The sequence below is a fragment of the Salvelinus alpinus genome, chromosome 25 (assembly GCF_045679555.1).
Source record: "Salvelinus alpinus chromosome 25, SLU_Salpinus.1, whole genome shotgun sequence".
Classification (NCBI taxonomy): domain Eukaryota; kingdom Metazoa; phylum Chordata; class Actinopteri; order Salmoniformes; family Salmonidae; genus Salvelinus; species Salvelinus alpinus.
Genome location: NC_092110.1, coordinates 29276647 through 29299146, shown reverse-complemented (window position 1 = coordinate 29299146; position 22500 = coordinate 29276647). Strand labels below are relative to the sequence as shown.

Below are 22500 nucleotides of genomic sequence, written 5' to 3'. Positions count from 1 at the left end.
GTGTTTGTGTTCTTCATTTTTAACCCGTTTAGAATGAGTTCCTTTAGAACACTTCCCCCTCTCTCCCCATCTCCTCCTCTACCCCATCTCCTCCTCTACCCCATCTCTTCCTCTCCCCCATCTCCTCCTCTACCCCATCTCCTCCTCTACCCCATCTCCTCCTCTACCCCATCTCCTCCTCTACCCCATCTCTTCCTCTCCCCCATCTCCTCCTCTACCCCATCTCCTCCTCTACCCCATCTCCTCCTCTCCCCCATCTCTTCCTCTCCCCCATCTCCTCCTCTCCCCCATCTCCTCCTCTACCCCATCTCCTCCTCTCCCCCATCTCCTCCTCTACCCCATCTCCTCCTCTACCCCATCTCCTCCTCTACCCCATCTCCTCCTCTACCCCATCTCTTCCTCTCCCCCATCTCCTCCTCTACCCCATCTCCTCCTCTACCCCATCTCCTCCTCTACCCCATCTCTTCCTCTCCCCCATCTCCTCCTCTACCCCATCTCCTCCTCTACCCCATCTCTTCCTCTCCCCCATCTCCTCCTCTAACCCATCTCCTCCTCTACCCCATCTCCTCCTCTACCCCATCTCCTCCTCTCCCCCATCTCCTCCTCTACCCCATCTCCTCCTCTACCCCATCTCTTCCTCTCCCCCATCTCCTCCTCTACCCCATCTCCTCCTCTACCCCATCTCCTCCTCTACCCCATCTCTTCCTCTCCCCCATCTCCTCCTCTACCCCATCTCCTCCTCTACCCCATCTCCTCCTCTCCCCCATCTCTTCCTCTCCCCCATCTCCTCCTCTCCCCCATCTCCTCCTCTACCCCATCTCCTCCTCTCCCCCATCTCCTCCTCTACCCCATCTCCTCCTCTACCCCATCTCTTCCTCTACCCCATCTCCTCCTCTACCCCATCTCTTCCTCTCCCCCATCTCCTCCTCTACCCCATCTCCTCCTCTACCCCATCTCCTCCTCTACCCCATCTCTTCCTCTCCCCCATCTCCTCCTCTACCCCATCTCCTCCTCTACCCCATCTCTTCCTCTCCCCCATCTCCTCCTCTACCCCATCTCCTCCTCTACCCCATCTCCTCCTCTACCCCATCTCCTCCTCTACCCCATCTCCTCCTCTCCCCCATCTCCTCCTCTACCCCATCTCCTCCTCTACCCCATCTCCTCCTCTACCCCATCTCCTCCTCTACCCCATCTCTTCCTCTCCCCCTCCTGCTCCCTATTGCCTCCTCAACAAGCTCTCACAGTCCCAAATTAGACCTTCATCCATATTCTACAAACGTCAACTTTCAAAATTGCTCCAAACGTCAAATTTCAAAGTGTTTTTCTTTCTCCTACTGCTCTGTATTGTTCCTTTTCTCCAAATGTCAAATTTCAACGTTAAGCTTTAAGTTTAGGCACTCATTCCGAATGGTTAGGACCAACTAGGACCAAACACGCAACGTTCTGATCCAGAGTCATTGGATTACGTTGGATTACCACCCCGTTCACAACGCCCTAGCAAAACCCAAGCCTACATGATGGTAATAGCGCTCACTGTTTTGAAGGCATTTCCCAAGGTCCTCAGGATAGACGTCCAATTTCAATGTCAATCTTGAACGACCTGGCCCCCTCCTTTCCCCCATCTCCTCCTCTCCCCCACCTCCTCCTCACCCCCTTCTCTCCCCCCATCTCCTTCTCTCCCCCATATCCTCCTCACCCGCTCCTCTCCCCCATCTCCTCCTCTCCCCCATCTCCTCCTCACCCCCTCCTCTCCTCCATCACCTCCTTTCTACCTCCTCTCCCCCATCTCCTCCTCTCCTCCTCTCCCCCATCTCCCCCTCACCCCGTCACCCCCCTCTCCCCCCATCTCCTCCTCTCCTCCTCCTCTCCCACCATCTCCTCCTCTCCCCCCATCTCCTCTCTTCTTCCCGCAGTCGGTACTGTCACCTACCCACACGTTCAGTATTAAAGCCGACAGTCCATCTGGCACTCAACCCGCTAACAGCTCCTGTCGCTAACGCTAACAAACACACACCGAACCCCACCTTCCCCTGACACACACACACAATAATGCTAACACCACACAGCCATTCTGAACTACCCACCTGCACCCTTTACAAAAAACACAGAACAGAACAGAACAGACACAGCATTAAGTAAACAGTGAGTCACTGCTTTCCTCTGGGTGAGTCACTACTTTCCTCTGGGTGAGTCCCTACTTTCCTCTGGGTGAGTCACTACTTTCCTCTGGGTGAGTCACTGCTTTCCTCTGGGTGAGTCACTACTTTCCTCTGGGGGAGTCACTACTTTCCTCTGGTTGAGTCACTACTTTCCTCTGGGTGAGTCACTACTTTCCTCTGGGTGAGTCACTACTTTCCTCTGGGTGAGTCACTACTCTCCTCTGGTTGAGTCACTACTTTCCTCTGGGTGAGTCACTACTCTCCTCTGGTTGAGTCACTACTTTCCCCTGGGTGAGTCACTACTCTCCTCTGGGGGAGTCACTACTCTCCTCTGGGTGAGTCACTACTTTCCTCTGGGTGAGTCACTACTTTCCTCTGGGTGAGTCACTACTTCCTCTGGGTGAGTCACTACTTCCTCTGGGTGAGTCACTACTTTCCTCTGGGTGTTTCGGTGCAGAGGGGAGGAGGGACAGCGGGAGGCCGGTGGTGGTGGCATTTGTGCTCCTCAGGACTCCTGCTTCTGCATTAGGAAGAATGGCACCTGTCTCATCAATCACAGCTTCACCATCACACACACACACATACCCACACACACGCATGCACGTGCGTGCACACATGCACAGTCACGGGCCTTCCATTCACAGATGGACTAGCAACACTTGAGTGAGTAACTAAGCATCAGCAAGGCATGGACACACACACACACAGGTACTTGGCGTAATTTTGCTCAATGTCCTGTGTGCTAATCCGTGTATGTGTGTGTGTGTGTGTGTGTGTGTGTGTGTGTGTGTGTGTGTGTGTGCGCGCGCGCGCGAGTGTGTGCGCTCCTTACACCTTCTGACAGGAGTGTGAAATAGGTTCATGTAGAACCCTATAGGTTAATGTTCTTTCACAGATGCCCCCTCAGTTCCTCTCTCTCTTCTCTTTTCTCTATCCCCCTCAGTTCCTCTCTCTCTTCTCTTCTCTCTATCCCCCTCAGTTCCTCTCTCTTCTCTCTGTCCCCCTCAGTTCCTCTCTCTCTTCTCTTCTCTCTGTCCCCCTCAGTTCCTCTCTCTCTTCTCTTTTCTCTGTCCCCCTCAGTTCCTCTCTCTCTTCTCTTCTCTCTGTCCCCCTCAGTTCCTCTCTCTTCTCTCTGTCCCCCTCAGTTCCTCTCTCTCTCTTCTCTTTTCTCTGTCCCCCTCAGTTCCTCTCTCTCTTCTCTTCTCTGTCCCCCTCAGTTCCTCTCTCTTCTCTCTGTCCCCCTCAGTTCCTCTCTCTCTTCTCTTCTCTGTCCCCCTCAGTTCCTCTCTTTCTTCTCTTCTCTCTGTCCCCCTCAGTTCCTCTCTCTCTTCTCTTCTCTCTGTCCCCCTCAGTTCCTCTCTCGCTTCTCTTCTCTCTGTCCCCCTCAGTTCCTCTCTCTCTTCTCTTCTCTCTGTCCCCCTCAGTTCCTCTCTCGCTTCTCTTCTCTCTGTCCCCCTCAGTTCCTCTCTCTCTTCTCTTCTCTGTCCCCCTCAGTTCCTCTCTCGCTTCTCTTCTCTCTATCCCCCTCAGTTCCTCTCTCTTCTCTCTGTCCCCCTCAGTTCCTCTGTCTCTTCTCTTCTCTCTGTCCCCCTCAGTTCCTCTCTCTCTTCTCTTCTCTCTGTCCCCATCAGTTCCTCTCTCTCTTCTCTTCTCTCTGTCCCCCTCAGTTTCTCTCTCTCTTCTCTCCTCTTCTCCTATCCAATCCCTTTTCCTTTTAAATACTGTACATTCCTTTACATACAACATCAGTCCATTATTTGTCATTGTGAAATTATAGTTTTGAAGCAGAGATTTATTCTGACAAGTTTGGGTTTTATTTTTAGAAGTAGGAAATATTACAACAATACATTATATGTTAATACAGCCTGGGTCTAGACTTGGTTAGTCCCTGACATACTCCTCCTGAGGGTACACACATCTCCTTCTTCCAGCCCTCCATTTTATCACATACTTTTGTTGTCTTCCGCTCCTCCTCTCCTCTCCTCTCTCTGGACTCTGAGAGTGCTGAGATGGCAGTCGCGTTTTCTCTCACTCTCGCACTCTCTCGCACTCTCTCTCTCAATTCAATTCAATTCAATTCAATTGACTATATTGACATGGTAAGTTCATTATTACTTACATTGTCAAAGTATACATATAGAAAAATGAAAAATATATATTTATATATAAATACATGATGGGACCAACAGCAATAATAATAGTAGTAGTGGACATGGGATTACCATTAACAACAACTACAACAACAATATTAACCAGAACAACAATACATTAAAGCAATGGTAGTAGACCAGTGTCAATATGGTCTACTCTCTCTCTTGCTCTGTCTGTCTCTCTGGTGGTATGGTAGTGTTGTATGTATAGGGGTCAGGTGTGTCTGTCTGTCTGGTGGTATGGTAGTGGTGTATGTATAGGGGTCAGGTGTGTCTGTCTCTCTGGTGGTATGGTAGTGTTGTATGTATAGGGGTCAGGTGTGTCTGTCTCTCTGGTGGTATGGTAGTGTTGTATGTATAGGGGTCAGGTGTGTCTGTCTCTCTGGTGGTATGGTAGTGTTGTATGTATAGGGGTCAGGTGTGTCTGTCTGTCTGGTGGTATGGTAGTGGTGTATGTATAGGGGTCAGGTGTTTCTGTCTCTCTGGTGGTATGGTAGTGTTGTATGTATAGGGGTCAGGTGTGTCTGTCTCTCTGGTGGTATGGTAGTGTTGTATGTATAGGGGTCAGGTGTGTCTGTCTGTCTGGTGGTATGGTAGTGGTGTATGTATAGGGGTCAGGTGTGTCTGTCTGTCTGGTGGTATGGTAGTGTTGTATGTATAGGGGTCAGGTGTGTCTGTCTGTCTGGTGGTATGGTAGTGTTGTATGTATAGGGGTCAGGTGTGTCTGTCTCTCTGGTGGTATGGTAGTGTTGTATGTATAGGGGTCAGGTGTGTCTGTCTCTCTGGTGGTATGGTAGTGTTGTATGTATAGGGGTCAGGTGTGTCTGTCTCTCTGGTGGTATGGTAGTGTTGTATGTATAGGGGTCAGGTGTGTCTGTCTCTCTGGTGGTATGGTAGTGTTGTATGTATAGGGGTCAGGTGTGTCTGTCTGTCTGGTGGTATGGTAGTGGTGTATGTATAGGGGTCAGGTGTGTCTGTCTCTCTGGTGGTATGGTAGTGTTGTATGTATAGGGGTCAGGTGTGTCTGTCTGTCTGGTGGTATGGTAGTGTTGTATGTATAGGGGTCAGGTGTGTCTGTCTCTCTGGTGGTATGGTAGTGTTGTATGTATAGGGGTCAGGTGTGTCTGTCTGTCTGGTGGTATGGTAGTGTTGTATGTATAGGGGTCAGGTGTGTCTGTCTGTCTGGTGGTATGGTAGTGTTGTATGTATAGGGGTCAGGTGTGTCTGTCTCTCTGGTGGTATGGTAGTGTTGTATGTATAGGGGTCAGGTGTGTCTGTCTCTCTGGTGGTATGGTAGTGGTGTATGTATAGGGGTCAGGTGTGTCTGTCTCTCTGGTGGTATGGTAGTGGTGTATGTATAGGGGTCAGGTGTGTCTGTCTGTCTGGTGGTATGGTAGTGGTGTATGTATAGGGGTCAGGTGTGTCTGTCTGTCTGGTGGTATGGTAGTGTTGTATGTATAGGGGTCAGGTGTGTCTGTCTCTCTGGTGGTATGGTAGTGTTGTATGTATAGGGGTCAGGTGTGTCTGTCTCTCTGGTGGTATGGTAGTGTTGTATGTATAGGGGTCAGGTGTGTCTGTCTCTCTGGTGGTATGGTAGTGTTGTATGTATAGGGGTCAGGTGTGTCTGTCTCTCTGGTGGTATGGTAGTGTTGTATGTATAGGGGTCAGGTGTGTCTGTCTCTCTGGTGGTATGGTAGTGTTGTATGTATAGGGGTCAGGTGTGTCTGTCTGTCTGGTGGTATGGTAGTGTTGTATGTATAGGGGTCAGGTGTGTCTGTCTCTCTGGTGGTATGGTAGTGTTGTATGTATAGGGGTCAGGTGTGTCTGTCTCTCTGGTGGTATGGTAGTGTTGTATGTATAGGGGTCAGGTGTGTCTGTCTCTCTGGTGGTATGGTAGTGTTGTATGTATAGGGGTCAGGTGTGTCTGTCTGTCTGGTGGTATGGTAGTGTTGTATGTATAGGGGTCAGGTGTGTCTGTCTCTCTGGTGGTATGGTAGTGTTGTATGTATAGGGGTCAGGTGTGTCTGTCTCTCTGGTGGTATGGTAGTGTTGTATGTATAGGGGTCAGGTGTGTCTGTCTGTCTGGTGGTATGGTAGTGTTGTATGTATAGGGGTCAGGTGTGTCTGTCTCTCTGGTGGTATGGTAGTGTTGTATGTATAGGGGTCAGGTGTGTCTTCACTGGGCCCTGTGTTTCACAGCATCTGCTATTCAGAGACCCTCACAGCATCTGCTATTCAGAGACCCTCACAGCATCTGCTAGTCAGAGACCCTCACAGTATCTGCTATTCAGAGACCCTCACATCATCTGCTATTCAGAGACCCTCACAGCATCTGCTATTCAGAGACCCTCACAGCATCTGCTATTCAGAGACCCTCACACACTATGTATCAATAAAGGAAGGAAAGCTGCAACAATGGTCAACTCTCTTAGTTATTAAGTTGTTGTTACGTGGGAGAGATATTTGTACTAATTAGTAGTTTAATGTTAACTTGTGTGCATCGTGAAGTGTGAATGTATTGTGTGTACATTTGTGTATGTTGCAATTTTTTAAATTTAATTAGACTGTATTTTGCTTTGCATGCTGCTAACTGAAAGTAATATTAGATTTTTAGGCTTTGATTTGAGACCATAAGTATTTAAGTTAATTTGTTTTCAGTAACATTTATTATTAATATATATTTTGTTTACCTGAAATTTTTCTTGAAATAAAAATATATTTAGTATAAAATAATGCAGCGTTTTTTGTGCGATTTAAAACAAAAAGTTGAACTAGGCAAGTCTCCTAAATTCCTAAAATGTCTTCCTAAATGTCTCCTAATTGTCCTCCTAAAAGTACAAAATAAGCAGTGTGTCTCCTAACTCTGCTGCTGTGCTGTATATATTGTAGACTAAACCCTCTCCAAAGTAATGGTCTTTCTCCCCAAATAACCTTTTATATTTTATGAAGGTAAGGTTTAAAACTCAATCCGATTATCACACCACAAAGCGTAATGTAATAAAGCAATGGTGTGCTAATCCCGCTGCGCGACGTTGGTATTTTAGCATTTTTGCTAATGTAAGTGAATACGTAGCGCGCGGCAGGCGCTGTATTGAGTTGAGCCCCTACAGTAGATAGAACGCTGAGCAGGGCTGAGCAGGGCCGAGCAGGGCTGAGCAGGGCTGAGCAGGGCCGAGCAGGGCCGATGGGGGCCGAGCAGGGGCTTGTCCATGGCTGTGTGTTGGAGCCGGCCGTGTCTGGAGAACCGTATCGATTCATCCTGTTCACTCACCTGGAACTAAAGGCAACACATTACACGCACAGGCCTTTTTCTACTTACACACACACACACACACACACACACACACACACACACACACACACACACACACACACACACACACACACACACACACACACACACACACACACACACAACCATCAGGACTGAGTGTTCTCTCTCTGTACATGCACGCACACACACAGGCACACACGTATAGGCTTGTACACACGGACACACGCATACATATATGCATGCAGGCATGGATTTACACACACACACACACACACACACACACACACACACACACACACACACACACACACACACACACACACACACACACACACACACACACACACACACACACACACACACACACACACACACACACACACACACACACACACACACAGACAGTGTTCCAGTGTGTCTGTGTTTGTGTGGTAAACATGTGTTTATCAGTATGTGAGGTCCATGTTCTGACATATTTACTGATACACACATAGAGATAACAACAGACACAATGTATTACACAAACATTAAGGGACTATTAGATTATCACATTCTTTCTCTAAAATGATTTGGTCTCATACCCAAATTAACAATTATTATAATATATGTGTATTATAATATAGAACATATTTTTATTAGGCTGAATAGACAGAATGAAAGAAAGAAGGAAAAAGATTAACCTGGAGAGAAAACAGAGAGTGAAGGTATTACCATGATCCTTTTATACACTATTTACAGATTTGCTGCCCACATTTAGATTCGTGTTTTCACAGATTTGCTGCCCACATTTAGATTAGTGTTTTCACAGATTTGTTGCCCACATTTAGATGAGTGTTTTCACAGATTTGTTGCCCACATTTAGATTAGTGTTTTCACAGATTTGTTGCCCACATTTAGATTAGTGTTTTCACAGATTTGTTGCCCACATTTAGATTAGTGTTTTCACAGATTTGTTGCCCACATGTAGATTAGTGTTTTCACAGATTTGTTGTCCACATGTAGATGAGTGTTTTCACAGATTTGTTGCCCACATTTAGATTAGTGTTTTCACAGATTTGTTGCCCACATTTAGATTATTGTTTTCACAGATTTGTTGCCCACATTTAGATAAGTGTTTTCACAGATTTGTTGCCCACATGTAGATTAGTGTTTTCACAGATTTGTTGCCCACATTTAGATGAGTGTTTTCACAGATTTGTTGCCCACATTTAGATAAGTGTTTTCACAGATTTGTTGCCCACATGTAGATTAGTGTTTTCACAGATTTGTTGCCCACATTTAGATGAGTGTTTTCACAGATTTGTTGCCCACATTTAGATGAGTGTTTTCACAGATTTGTTGCCCACATTTAGATTAGTGTTTTCACAGATTTGCTGCCCACATTTAGATGAGTGTTTTTTATTTTCAATTACAGTGATTTTAGCTCTATCTATTTTAAGAGTGAGTTTTGAGACATTTCTTTCGTAGTGGAATGTCTAAATTTGACCCTCTATTTTTTCACGTTCTAATATAAAGATATTCTTATTATTAGTTTAGGGATCTTTCCCCTGGTGTTCTCTTTTAATGTAGGGCACCTGGCAATTTCCTTACACACACACACACACACACACACACACACAGTTTCCTCTCAGTGACGTCAAACTGTCTGGACTGTCCGTACTTTTCTGCACTTTAAAAAAATATATTTGTTTACATTTTCAGACGATGATTCTGATTCCATTGCCGGGGGTTACCTTATCACCCTGGAGACAGCTCCTCCCCTGATGCAGAGGTGGGATTTGATTGACAGCTAACAGTCCATCCCCTTTCCTTACTTTTTATCCCAAGACCAATAATACCCGTAGCGTATTATAACTGTCCAGGAAGGCTTCTATTAATGTCACACACACCCCTCTCCTAAGTAACACTGTCCGGTAAATGCAGCCGTTAAACATTTACCATGAACGACCTCTGCTGTGCATGCGGCCTGTCACAGATGTCGGTAAATGTTACCATAGCTCAAGGCCATAAAAAGTGTTCGTAAGCACTCTCTGTTGTTGTCTTATATAGGCCCCATGATGTGTATACTGTATATACAAGTCCTGTCTGTCTCTGTCTGTCTGTAATATTCTGAGTCTCTAGTCTGTCTAAGGTAGCGTCAGTAAACCTGTTCCATTGTACTCAGGTGTCCTGTCTGACCATCATTTAGTATGTACAGTTAGGGGCATTACAAATATAATTTCCTAATTGGCTGTGCTACATCTACCGTACATCGTTAATATGGAAAAGTAGCAATCATCTATCAATAACCAATGTAGTGAAATATGCCCCTCATGCTGAACTTACATCCACTTTGAAACAAGTGTTTTTACATGGGCTGCGGTACAGGTTAACTCTATGTGTTCTCCAGGCTTCTTATTTGATAATATGCTCAATATGTACAGGCTAACTGTCTGTTGAACTAAAGTGTCAGTCCTACTGTCTCTGTGTTCTCCTCCGAGACTGCTGCTCCTATCTGACCCCCTGTTCCCTGTCTGAGGTGTCAGTCCTACTGTCTCTGTGTTCTCCTCCCAGACTGCTGCTCCTATCTGACCCCCTGTTCCCTGTCTGAGGTGTCAGTCCTACTGTCTCTGTGTTCTCCTCCCAGACTGCTGCTCCTATCTGACCCCTTGTTCCCTGTCTGAAGTGTCAGTCCTACTGTCTCTGTGTTCTCCTCCCAGACTGCTGCTCCTATCTGACCCCCTGTTCCCTGTCTGAGGTGTCAGTCCTACTGTCTCTGTGTTCTCCTCCCAGACTGCTGCTCCTATCTGACCCCCTGTTCCCTGTCTGAGGTGTCAGTCCTACTGTCTCTGTGTTCTCCTCCCAGACTGCTGCTCCTATCTGACCCCCTGTTCCCTGTCTGAGGTGTCAGTCCTACTGTCTCTGTGTTCTCCTCCCAGACTGCTGCTCCTATCTGACCCCCTGTTTCCTGTCTGAGGTGTCAGTCCTACTGTCTCTGTGTTCTCCTCCCAGACTGCTGCTCCTATCTGACCCCCTGTTCCCTGTCTGAGGTGTCAGTCCTACTGTCTCTGTGTTCTCCTCCTAGACTGCTGCTCCTATCTGACCCCCTGTTCCCTGTCTGAGGTGTCAGTCCTACTGTCTCTGTGTTCTCCTCCCCAGACTGCTGCTCCTATCTGACCCCCTGTTCCCTGTCTGAGGTGTCAGTCCTACTGTCTCTGTGTTCTCCTCCCCAGACTGCTGCTCCTATCTGACCCCCTGTTTCCTGTCTGAGGTGTCAGTCCTACTGTCTCTGTGTTCTCCTCCCCAGACTGCTGCTCCTATCTGACCCCCTGTTCCTTGTGATTCTCTGTGTTGTAGAATGAACTTATCAAAGGCCCAGGTTAATAGCGAAGATAAGTACGGCAAATGTGGCAGCGCTTGGAGAATGCAACAGACGTACGACCTCGACGCCACTCACATGCGTGACGCACATGCACTTTATAACCCAAGGTAAGAGAGGAAACATCCTCACACACACACACACACACACACACACACACACACACACACACACACACACACACACACACACACACACACACACACACACACACACACACACACACACACACACACACACACACACACACACACACACACACACACACACACACACACACACACACACTACATCAAAAGCCAATGCAAAGTACTGTTGTCTTTTCCATGTCTCAATGTCGTAGTGTGTGAAGATAAAATGTGTTGTTTTTGTTAGTGTGTGGGTGTGTGTGTGTGGTGTCTACGTCTTTGTCTCCTCCATAATTTACCATTCCCACTACTACTATAATCCTTCTGTAGGTTTAGATTACAGTGATAAAGGGTATGGGCTGCGTTCAGAAGGGAACACCGTTGTAGAATGTTTGTATAATGTTCAGTACATTTCCCCCACCTGAATGTTCCCCAGGTCTGTGAGGAGGTTAGTCGGAGTACACACAGTACATGACGCTAAGTTGTGTTGACACTTTAATGGGTAGCTAGCTAGTTGTTGTGTACAAGGGTTACTGGGCTGGCTGCTGTTTAGTGTGTAACCTTCTCACCAGGCTCAAATGTGACTCTCACGATATTACCTTACTTAGAATATCTTAACAGCATGGGATATTAGGTGAGAAGGACATCTCCAATAAGAATCCCTATTGTAAACTATCTAGGATGATGACAAACTAGGGGATTCACTTCAGATAGAATGATTATAGATTTTTGTAATTATATAAGGATATGCTTCCCCATGCATTAAATGAAACTGAAACAGTAAATGACTCCACCAACGCAACAGACATACGGTTCAAGATGTATATTATCACATTTTCAATGTACCACATCAAAAGAAAGAAATAATAAACCCCAATGATTTTTCACAACCCATGTCCAAATGAATTGCAAGCTTGGTTAAACCCATTGGTGCTCGTTGGAGCTCCCCCCCAAGAAATGACGACACACATAAAGTCCCGAACCCGTTGTGGTTACTCACTACTCGTAGATATTTCCTCAGCGAAGTATAGCAGTTCCATGCAGGTGTCCTCACAAGATGCACAGTATCAATGCAGACAGTACTCCTTAGCAGCAACAGATATCCCATGGTAACATGAACTCGTTAATCTTCCACAAGCAATTCTCTCCAGTTCTCGCATGACGCTAGGCTAACCTCGAGCTGTCAAATACCTCCACGATGAAACGGTAGCTTCAATCTCTACTAAGTCTTTCTTAACAAAATAATAATAACTCTCTTCTAAAATAAAATCAATATTTCCCTTCAAAACTCGGTAGATTTGGGTTTTGTTGAACTTTTATCGTCTTCTTTTATAGTTAATTTTTTCAACGTCTCTCCCTCTTTCTTCAACGTCTCTCCCTCTTTCTTCAACGTCTCTCCCTCTTTCTTCAACGCCTCTCCCTCTTTCTTCAACGCCTCTCCCTCTTTCTTCAACGTCTCTCCCTCTTTCTTCAACGTCTCTCCCTCTTTCTTCAACGTCTCTCCCTCTTTCTTCAACGTCTCTCCCTCTTTCTTAAACGTCCCTCCCTTTTTCTTCAACGTCTCTCCCTCTTTCTTCAACGTCCCTCCCTTTTTCTTCAACGTCTCTCCCTCTTTCTTCAATGTCTCTTTCCCAGGCCTCCTGTTAACCAGGTCAACTCTCCCATTGGCCTCAGTTTAACAAGCTACCTTATTGGTCAAAACATAAAAGTAAATCAACCTATTTCACTTGTACTTTAAAGAAATATTCCTTCAAAAGAAATGCATTAACGACATAACAATTCAGGAGCATTCAATCACCTTTTAAATCTAATACCAATCAATTATAACAAATAAACACTATAGTTGGTTCTAACAAGGGTATTACAAGTGGTTGCTTTGTTATTGTGTTGTTTTGTTTCCCTGGTGGCAGTGAGCATCTGAAAACATGTTTGTTGCTTGTTCACCATTGTGATGTTTTTAAATGCTTTGGTTTGGCTTACGTCTGAAGGTTCATTAACAGCGTCTCTGTGTTGTTTCAGCAGTGGTGGTATACTTTGTTATTTGGGGTTTGTTTTAGTGTTTGGTAATTGGCTGTGGGTGTATTTAAAATGTGTTGAATTGTGGTTGTGATTATGTTATGGTTGGATTGTGGTTGTGTTTATAATGTGGTTAGGGTTACTGTTTGGGCCTGTTTCCTTTGCTGCTGTGTCTGACTGCTTCAACGAACATGTCAGTGACCATGTAGAAAGAGGGAGGGAGACTGAGAGATAAGGAGAGTAGTCAAGACAGAGAAATAGTGTGTAACAGTGAAAAAAAGAGGAGAAAGAACGTAGAAAGAGGTACAATGAAAAAGGGATATTGGGTTTGTATAGAGAGGTGGAGCAGAGACTGATACAGAAGAGAAACAGATAGACAAGAGGGGATAGAGAGAGAGAGAGGGGGATAGAGGATAGAGGTGGCGAGAGGGGGTTAGAGATAGAGAGAGGGGGATAGAGGTGGCGAGAGGGGGATAGAGATAGAGAGAAGGGGGTTAGAGGTAGAGAGAAGGGGGATAGAGGTAGAGAGAGGGGGATAGAGGTGGCGAGAGGGGGATAGAGATAGAGAGAAGGGGGTTAGAGGTAGAGAGAAGGGGGATAGAGGTAGAGAGAGGGGGATAGAGATAGAGAGAGGGGGATAGAGATAGAGAGAGGGGGATAGAGATAGAGAGAGGGGGATAGAGGTAGAGAGAGGGGGTTAGAGGTAGAGAGAGGGGGATAGAGGTAGAGAGAGGGGGTTAGAGATAGAGAGAGGGGGATAGAGCTAGAGAGAGGGGGATAGAGCTAGAGAGAGGGGGATAGAGATAGAGAGAAGGGGGTTAGAGGTAGAGAGAGGGGGATAGAGCTAGAGAGAGGGGGATAGAGATAGAGAGAAGGGGGTTAGAGGTAGAGAGAAGGGGGATAGAGGTAGAGAGAGGGGGATAGAGATAGAGAGAGGGGGATAGAGATAGAGAGAGGGGGATAGAGATAGAGAGAGGGGGATAGAGGTAGAGAGAGGGGGATAGAGATAGAGAGAGGGGGATAGAGGTAGAGAGAGGGGGTTAGAGGTAGAGAGAGGGGGATAGAGGTAGAGAGAGGGGGTTAGAGATAGAGAGAGGGGGATAGAGCTAGAGAGAGGGGGATAGAGCTAGAGAGAGGGGGATAGAGGTAGAGAGAAGGGGGATAGAGGGAGAGAGAGGGGGTTAGAGATAGAGAGAGGGGGATAGAGATAGAGAGAGGGGGTTAGAGGTAGAGAGAGGGGGTTAGAGGTAGAGAGAGGGGGATAGAGATAGAGAGAGGGGGATAGAGGTAGAGAGAGGGGGTTAGAGGTAGAGAGAGGGGGTTAGAGGTAGAGAAAGGGGGTTAGAGGTAGAGAGAGGGGGTTTGAGATAGAGAGAGGGGGATAGAGCTAGAGAGAGGGGGATAGAGGTAGAGAGAGGGGGATAGAGGTAGAGAGAGGGGGATAGAGGTAGAGAGAGGGGGATAGAGATAGAGAGAGGGGGATAGAGGTAGAGAGAGGGGGATAGAGGTAGAGAGAGGGGGTTAAAGATAGAGAGAGGGGGTTAAAGATAGAGAGAGGGGGATAGAGGTAGAGAGAGGGGGTTAGAGATAGAGAGAGGGGGATAGAGCTAGAGAGAGGGGGATAGAGGTAGAGAGAGGGGGATAGAGATAGAGACAGGGGGATAGAGATAGAGAGAGGGGGATAGAGATAGAGAGAACGGGTTAGAGGTAGAGAGAGGGGTTAGAGGTAGAGCGAGGGGGATAGAGGTAGGGGGTTAGAGGTAGAGAGAACGGGATAGAGGTAGAGAGAGGGGGATAGAGGTAGCGAGAGGGGGATAGAGGTAGCGAGAGGGGGATAGAGGATAGAGGTAGAGAGAGGTAGAGAGAGGATAGAGGTAGAGAGAGGGGAAAGAGGTAGAGAGAGGGGGATAGAGGGTAGAGAGAGGGGGAGAGGTAGAGAGAAGGGGATAGATGTAGAGAGAAGGGGGTAGAGGTAAAGAGAGGGGGATAGAGGTAAAGAGAGGGGGATTGAGGATAGAGGCAGAGAGAGGTAGAGAGAGGATAGGGGTAGAGAGAGGGGGATAGAGGATAGAGGTAGAGAGAGGTAGAGAGAGGATAGAGGTAGAGAGAGGGGAAAGAGGTAAAGAGAGGGGGATAGAGGATATAGGTAGAGAGAGGTAGAGAGAGGATAGAGGAAGAGAGAGGGGAAAGAGGTAGAGGTAGAGAGGAAAGCTCTGCCAAGCTCAGGACACTCTGGGTCGTTCAGCCGGATGCCTGAATTATTCAAACTGCCACACTATATGAAGAGACGGATCAGAGAGAGAGAGAGGAAGGGAAAGAGGGAGGGATGAAAGACGTGGGTAGATTGAGTATAGAGGTAGAAGTCAAGATTTTAACTCAAATGTGTGTCACTGCATGCTTTCCAGCATGTTTTTGTGTGTGACAGCGTGTGTGTGTGTGTGTGTGTGTGTGTGTGTGTGTGTGTGTGTGTGTGTGTGTGTGTGTGTGTGTGTGTGTGTGTGTGTGTGTGTGTGTGTGTGTGTGTGTGTGTGTGTGTGTGTGTGTGTGTGTGTGTGTGTGTGTGTGTGTGTGTGTGTGTGTGTGTGTGTGACTGGGATGGGGGTGATAGAAGGGGCTTGTCCTCCAGATGTATGGTGTTAGTATTTGGCAGATTAAATGTAGATGTACGGTGTTAGTGTTTGGCAGATTAAATGTAGATGTATGGTGTTAGTGTTTGGCAGATTAAATGTAGGGTGTTAGTGTTTGGCAGATTAAATGTAGAGTTTAGTGGTAGGCAGATTAAATGTAGATGTATGGTGTTAGTGTTTGGCAGATTAAATGTAGAGTGTTAGTGGTTGGTAGATTAAATGTAGATGTACGGTGTTAGTGTTTGGCAGATTAAATGTAGATGTATGGTGTTAGTGTTTGGCAGATTAAATGTAGGGTGTTAGTGTTTGGCAGATTAAATGTAGAGTTTAGTGGTAGGCAGATTAAATGTAGATGTATGGTGTTAGTGTTTGGTAGATTAAATGTAGAGTGTTAGTGTTTGGTAGATTAAATGTAGATGTAGAGTGTTAGTGTTTGGTAGATTAAATGTAGATGTACGGTGTTAGTGTTTGGTAGATTAAATGTAGATGTATGGTGTTAGTGTTTGGCAGATTAAATGTAGATGTAGAGTGTTAGTGTTTGGTAGATTAAATGTAGATGTAGAGTGTTAGTGTTTGGTAGATTAAATGTAGATGTACGGTGTTAGTGTTTGGTAGATTAAATGTAGATGTACGGTGTTAGTGGTTGGCAGATTAAATGTAGATGTATGGTGTTAGTGTTTGGCAGATTAAATGTAGATGTACGGTGTTAGTGTTTGGTAGATTAAATGTAGATGTACGGTGTTAGTGTTTGGCAGATTAAATGTAGATGTATGGTGTTAGTGTTTGGTAGATTAAATGTAGAGTGTTAGTGTTTGGTAGATTAAATGTAGATGTACGGTGTTAGTGGTTGGCAGATTAAATGTAGATGTACGGTGTTAGTGTTTGGTAGATTAAATGTAGATGTACGGTGTTAGTGTTTGGCAGATTAAATGTAGATGTATGGTGTTAGTGTTTGGTAGATTAAATGTAGAGTGTTAGTGTTTGGTAGATTAAATGTAGATGTACGGTGTTAGTGGTAGGCAGATTAAATGTAGATGTACGGTGTTAGTGTTTGGCAGATTAAATGTAGATGTACGGTGTTAGTGTTTGGTAGATTAAATGTAGATGTAGAGTGTTAGTGTTTGGCAGATTAAATGTAGATGTACGGTGTTAGTGTTTGGTAGATTAAATGTAGATGTAGAGTGTTAGTGGTTGGCAGATTAAATGTAGATGTACGGTGTTAGTGGTTGGTAGATTACATGTAGATTTACGGTGTTAGTGTTTGGTAGATTAAATGTAGAGTGTTAGTGTTTGGTAGATTAAATGTAGATGTACGGTGTTAGTGTTTGGTAGATTAAATGTAGATGTACGGTGTTAGTGTTTGGTAGATTAAATGTAGATGTAGAGTGTTAGTGTTTGGCAGATTAAATGTAGATGTACGGTGTTAGTGTTTGGTAGATTAAATGTAGATGTACGGTGTTAGTGTTTGGTAGATTAAATGTAGATGTAGAGTGTTAGTGTTTGGCAGATTAAATGTAGATGTACGGTGTTAGTGTTTGGTAGATTACATGTAGATGTATGGTGTTAGTGTTTGGCAGATTAAATGTAGATGTAGAGTGTTAGTGTTTGGCAGATTAAATGTAGATGTAGAGTGTTAGTGTTTGGTAGATTACATGTAGATGTACGGTGTTAGTGTTTGGTAGATTAAATGTAGATGTAGAGTGTTAGTGTTTGGCAGATTAAATGTAGATGTACGGTGTTAGTGTTTGGTAGATTACATGTAGATGTATGGTGTTAGTGTTTGGCAGATTAAATGTAGATGTAGAGTGTTAGTGTTTGGCAGATTAAATGTAGATGTACGGTGTTAGTGTTTGGTAGATTAAATGTAGATGTAGAGTGTTAGTGTTTGGTAGATTAAATGTAGATGTACGGTGTTAGTGTTTGGCAGATTAAATGTAGATGTACGGTGTTAGTGTTTGGCAGATTAAATGTAGATGTAGAGTGTTAGTGTTTGGCAGATTAAATGTAGATGTATGGTGTTAGTGTTTGGCAGATTAAATGTAGATGTAGAGTGTTAGTGTTTGGCAGATTAAATGTAGATGTATGGTGTTAGTGTTTGGTAGATTAAATGTAGAGTGTTAGTGTTTGGTAGATTACATGTAGATGTATGGTGTTAGTGTTTGGCAGATTAAATGTAGATGTATGGTGTTAGTGGTTGGTAGATTAAATGTAGATGTACGGTGTTAGTGTTTGGTAGATTAAATGTAGATGTAGGGTGTTAGTGTTTGGCAGATTAAATGTAGATGTACGGTGTTAGTGTTTGGTAGATTAAATGTAGATGTAGAGTGTTAGTGTTTGGCAGATTAAATGTAGATGTAGAGTGTTAGTGTTTGGCAGATTAAATGTAGATGTACGGTGTTAGTGTTTGGTAGATTAAATGTAGATGTACGGTGTTAGTGTTTGGTAGATTAAATGTAGATGTAGGGTGTTAGTGTTTGGCAGATTAAATGTAGATGTACGGTGTTAGTGTTTGTTAGATTAAATGTAGATGTACGGTGTTAGTGTTTGGCAGATTAAATGTAGATGTACGGTGTTAGTGTTTGGTAGATTAAATGTAGATGTACGGTGTTAGTGTTTGGTAGATTAAATGTAGATGTAGGGTGTTAGTGTTTGGCAGATTAAATGTAGATGTACGGTGTTAGTGTTTGGTAGATTAAATGTAGATGTACGGTGTTAGTGTTTGGCAGATTAAATGTAGATGTACGGTGTTAGTGTTTGGTAGATTAAATGTAGATGTACGGTGTTAGTGTTTGGTAGATTAAATGTAGATGTAGGGTGTTAGTGTTTGGCAGATTAAATGTAGATGTACGGTGTTAGTGTTTGGTAGATTAAATGTAGATGTACGGTGTTAGTGTTTGGCAGATTAAATGTAGATGTAGAGTGTTAGTGTTTGGCAGATTAAATGTAGATGTAGGGTGTTAGTGTTTGGTAGATTACATGTAGATGTATGGTGTTAGTGTTTGGCAGATTAAATGTAGAGTGTTAGTGTTTGGCAGATTAAATGTAGATGTACGGTGTTAGTGTTTGGTAGATTACATGTAGATGTATGGTGTTTGGTAGATTAAATGTAGATGTACGGTGTTTGGCAGATTAAATGTAGATGTACGGTGTTAGTGTTTGGTAGATTACATGTAGATGTATGGTGTTAGTGTTTGGCAGATTAAATGTAGATGTAGAGTGTTAGTGTTTGGCAGATTAAATGTAGATGTAGAGTGTTAGTGTTTGGTAGATTACATGTAGATGTACGGTGTTAGTGTTTGGTAGATTAAATGTAGATGTAGAGTGTTAGTGTTTGGCAGATTAAATGTAGATGTACGGTGTTAGTGTTTGGTAGATTACATGTAGATGTATGGTGTTAGTGTTTGGCAGATTAAATGTAGATGTAGAGTGTTAGTGTTTGGCAGATTAAATGTAGATGTACGGTGTTAGTGTTTGGTAGATTAAATGTAGATGTAGAGTGTTAGTGTTTGGTAGATTAAATGTAGATGTACGGTGTTAGTGTTTGGCAGATTAAATGTAGATGTACGGTGTTAGTGTTTGGCAGATTAAATGTAGATGTAGAGTGTTAGTGTTTGGCAGATTAAATGTAGATGTATGGTGTTAGTGTTTGGCAGATTAAATGTAGATGTAGAGTGTTAGTGTTTGGCAGATTAAATGTAGATGTATGGTGTTAGTGTTTGGTAGATTAAATGTAGAGTGTTAGTGTTTGGTAGATTACATGTAGATGTATGGTGTTAGTGTTTGGCAGATTAAATGTAGATGTATGGTGTTAGTGGTTGGTAGATTAAATGTAGATGTACGGTGTTAGTGTTTGGTAGATTAAATGTAGATGTAGGGTGTTAGTGTTTGGCAGATTAAATGTAGATGTACGGTGTTAGTGTTTGGTAGATTAAATGTAGATGTAGAGTGTTAGTGTTTGGCAGATTAAATGTAGATGTAGAGTGTTAGTGTTTGGCAGATTAAATGTAGATGTACGGTGTTAGTGTTTGGTAGATTAAATGTAGATGTACGGTGTTAGTGTTTGGTAGATTAAATGTAGATGTAGGGTGTTAGTGTTTGGCAGATTAAATGTAGATGTACGGTGTTAGTGTTTGTTAGATTAAATGTAGATGTACGGTGTTAGTGTTTGGCAGATTAAATGTAGATGTACGGTGTTAGTGTTTGGTAGATTAAATGTAGATGTACGGTGTTAGTGTTTGGTAGATTAAATGTAGATGTAGGGTGTTAGTGTTTGGCAGATTAAATGTAGATGTACGGTGTTAGTGTTTGGTAGATTAAATGTAGATGTACGGTGTTAGTGTTTGGCAGATTAAATGTAGATGTACGGTGTTAGTGTTTGGTAGATTAAATGTAGATGTACGGTGTTAGTGTTTGGTAGATTAAATGTAGATGTAGGGTGTTAGTGTTTGGCAGATTAAATGTAGATGTACGGTGTTAGTGTTTGGTAGATTAAATGTAGATGTACGGTGTTAGTGTTTGGCAGATTAAATGTAGATGTAGAGTGTTAGTGTTTGGCAGATTAAATGTAGATGTAGGGTGTTAGTGTTTGGTAGATTACATGTAGATGTATGGTGTTAGTGTTTGGCAGATTAAATGTAGAGTGTTAGTGTTTGGCAGATTAAATGTAGATGTACGGTGTTAGTGTTTGGTAGATTACATGTAGATGTATGGTGTTTGGTAGATTAAATGTAGATGTACGGTGTTTGGTAGATTACATGTAGATGTATGGTGTTAGTGTTTGGTAGATTACATGTAGATGTACGGTGTTAGTGTTTGGTAGATTACATGTAGATGTATGGTGTTAGTGTTTGGTAGATTACATGTAGATGTAGGGTGTTAGTGGTTGGCAGATTAAATGTAGATGTAGAGTGTTAGTGTTTGGCAGATTAAATGTAGATGTAGGGTGTTAGTGTTTGGTAGATTAAATGTAGATGTATGGTGTTAGTGATTGGTAGATTACATGTAGATGTATGCAGATCATCATTGGCATCATGAGTCACTGACTTTTAGCTGGATTTACTGCCTGCTGTAAAATACAGCCAGATGTGACCAGTTAGCCCACCACGCTACACACACGCCTCCCACACTGATAGGGCCTCAGTGTTTGTGTGTATGTTTATGTGTGTGTGTATTTATATTTTAGTTAAAAAATAAAATATTCTGTGCTTTTGCATGGTTTGGGAATTGATTAGAATTGTGTGTGAGTTCTGAAATCAAGTAATGTACAAAATAAACATTCTGCGGCGAGTACACACACGTTTTAATTTTTAAATATCATCCAGTTCATGGATCTGATCGTTCTCTTCACTCCTCTAATTAGAGATACTTTAAAATATCTTAGTGACTTAATTTCCTGTGTCTTCATGAGCACTCCTGTAAAGGTGTGTCACTGTCACATGAATGAGTGACTGGTCATGGTACCGATCAGGCCCTTCATTGTCAACTCTGTATATTTTTAGGAGTTTAAGCGAACCGTTTTGTTTCATGTTTAAACATAGCTCGTTCTGTGTGTGTGTGTGTGTGTGTGTGTGTGTGTGTGTGTGTGTGTGTGTGTGTGTGTGTGTGTGTGTGTGTGTGTGTGTGTGTGTGTGTGTGTGTGTGTGTGTGTGTGTGTGTGTGTGTGTGTGTGTGTGTGTGTGTGTGTGTGTGTGTGTGTGTGAACCTTGCTACTTTCCCTATCCCTTGGGCCTTGTGTTTCAGGCAGAGACATCTTTGCTACCCGGACATTTCTCACAACATGTCTTGCCTGGCATGTTCCCCCTGGCATGTTCCCTCTGGCATGTTCCCCCTGGCATGTTCCCTCTGGCATGTTCCCCCTGGCATGTTCCCCCTGGCATGTTCCCCCTGGCATGTTCCCTCTGGCATGTTCCCCCTGGCATGTTCCCTCTGGCATGTTCCCCCTGGCATGTTCCCCCTGGCATGTTCCCTCTGGCATGTTCCCCCTGGCATGTTCCCCCTGGCATGTTCCCTCTGGCATGTTCCCCCTGGCATGTTCCCCCTGGCATGTTCCCTCTGGCATGTTCCCCCTGGCATGTTCCCCCTGGCATGTTCCCTCTGGCATGTTCCCCCTGGCATGTTCCCCCTGGCATGTTCCCCCTGGCATGTTCCCCCTGGCATGTTCCCTCTGGCATGTTCCCCCTGGCATGTTCCCTCTGGCATGTTCCCCCTGGCATGTTCCCCCTGGCATGTTCCCCCTGGCATGTTCCCCCTGGCATGTTCCCTCTGGCATGTTCCCCCTGGCATGTTCCCTCTGGCATGTTCCCCCTGGCATGTTCCCCCTGGCATGTTCCCCCTGGCATGTTCCTCCTGGCATGTTCCCTCTGGCATGTTCCCCCTGGCATGTTCCCCCTGGCATGTTCCCCCTGGCATGTTCCCCCTGGCATGTTCCCCCTGGCATGTTCCCTCTGGCATGTTCCCCCTGGCATGTTCCCTCTGGCATGTTCCCTCTGGCATGTTCCCTCTGGCATGTTCCTCCTGGCATGTTCCCCCTGGCATGTTCCCTCTGGCATGTTCCCTCTGGCATGTTCCCCCTGGCATGTTCCCTCTGGCATGTTCCCCCTGGCATGTTCCCTCTGGCATGTTCCCCCTGGCATGTTCCCTCTGGCATGTTCCCCCTGGCATGTTCCCTCTGGCATGTTCCCCCTGGCATGTTCCCTCTGGCATGTTCCCTCTGGCATGTTCCCTCTGGCATGTTCCCACTGGCATGTTCCCCCTGGCATGTTCCCTCTGGCATGTTCTCTCTGGCATGT

At 44.7% G+C, this 22500-nt stretch overlaps 1 protein-coding gene across 4 annotated transcripts in view; it reads left to right on the top strand.

Annotated features, from left to right (window-relative positions):
- LOC139553793 (estrogen-related receptor gamma-like) overlaps positions 1 to 22500 on the top strand; it is a 351374-nt gene that overhangs the window by 207200 nt on the left and 121674 nt on the right. For 3 of the 4 annotated variants that reach the window (XM_071366466.1, XM_071366464.1, XM_071366467.1), the window contains exon 2: positions 10920 to 11051. In XM_071366466.1, coding sequence (XP_071222567.1) covers positions 10921 to 11051 — 131 coding nt within the window. In that variant the 5' untranslated portion in view covers position 10920. Of the gene's footprint in view, positions 1 to 9243; positions 9355 to 10919; positions 11052 to 22500 lie in introns of those variants that run through there. The other variant, XM_071366465.1, reaches the window with a different exon arrangement.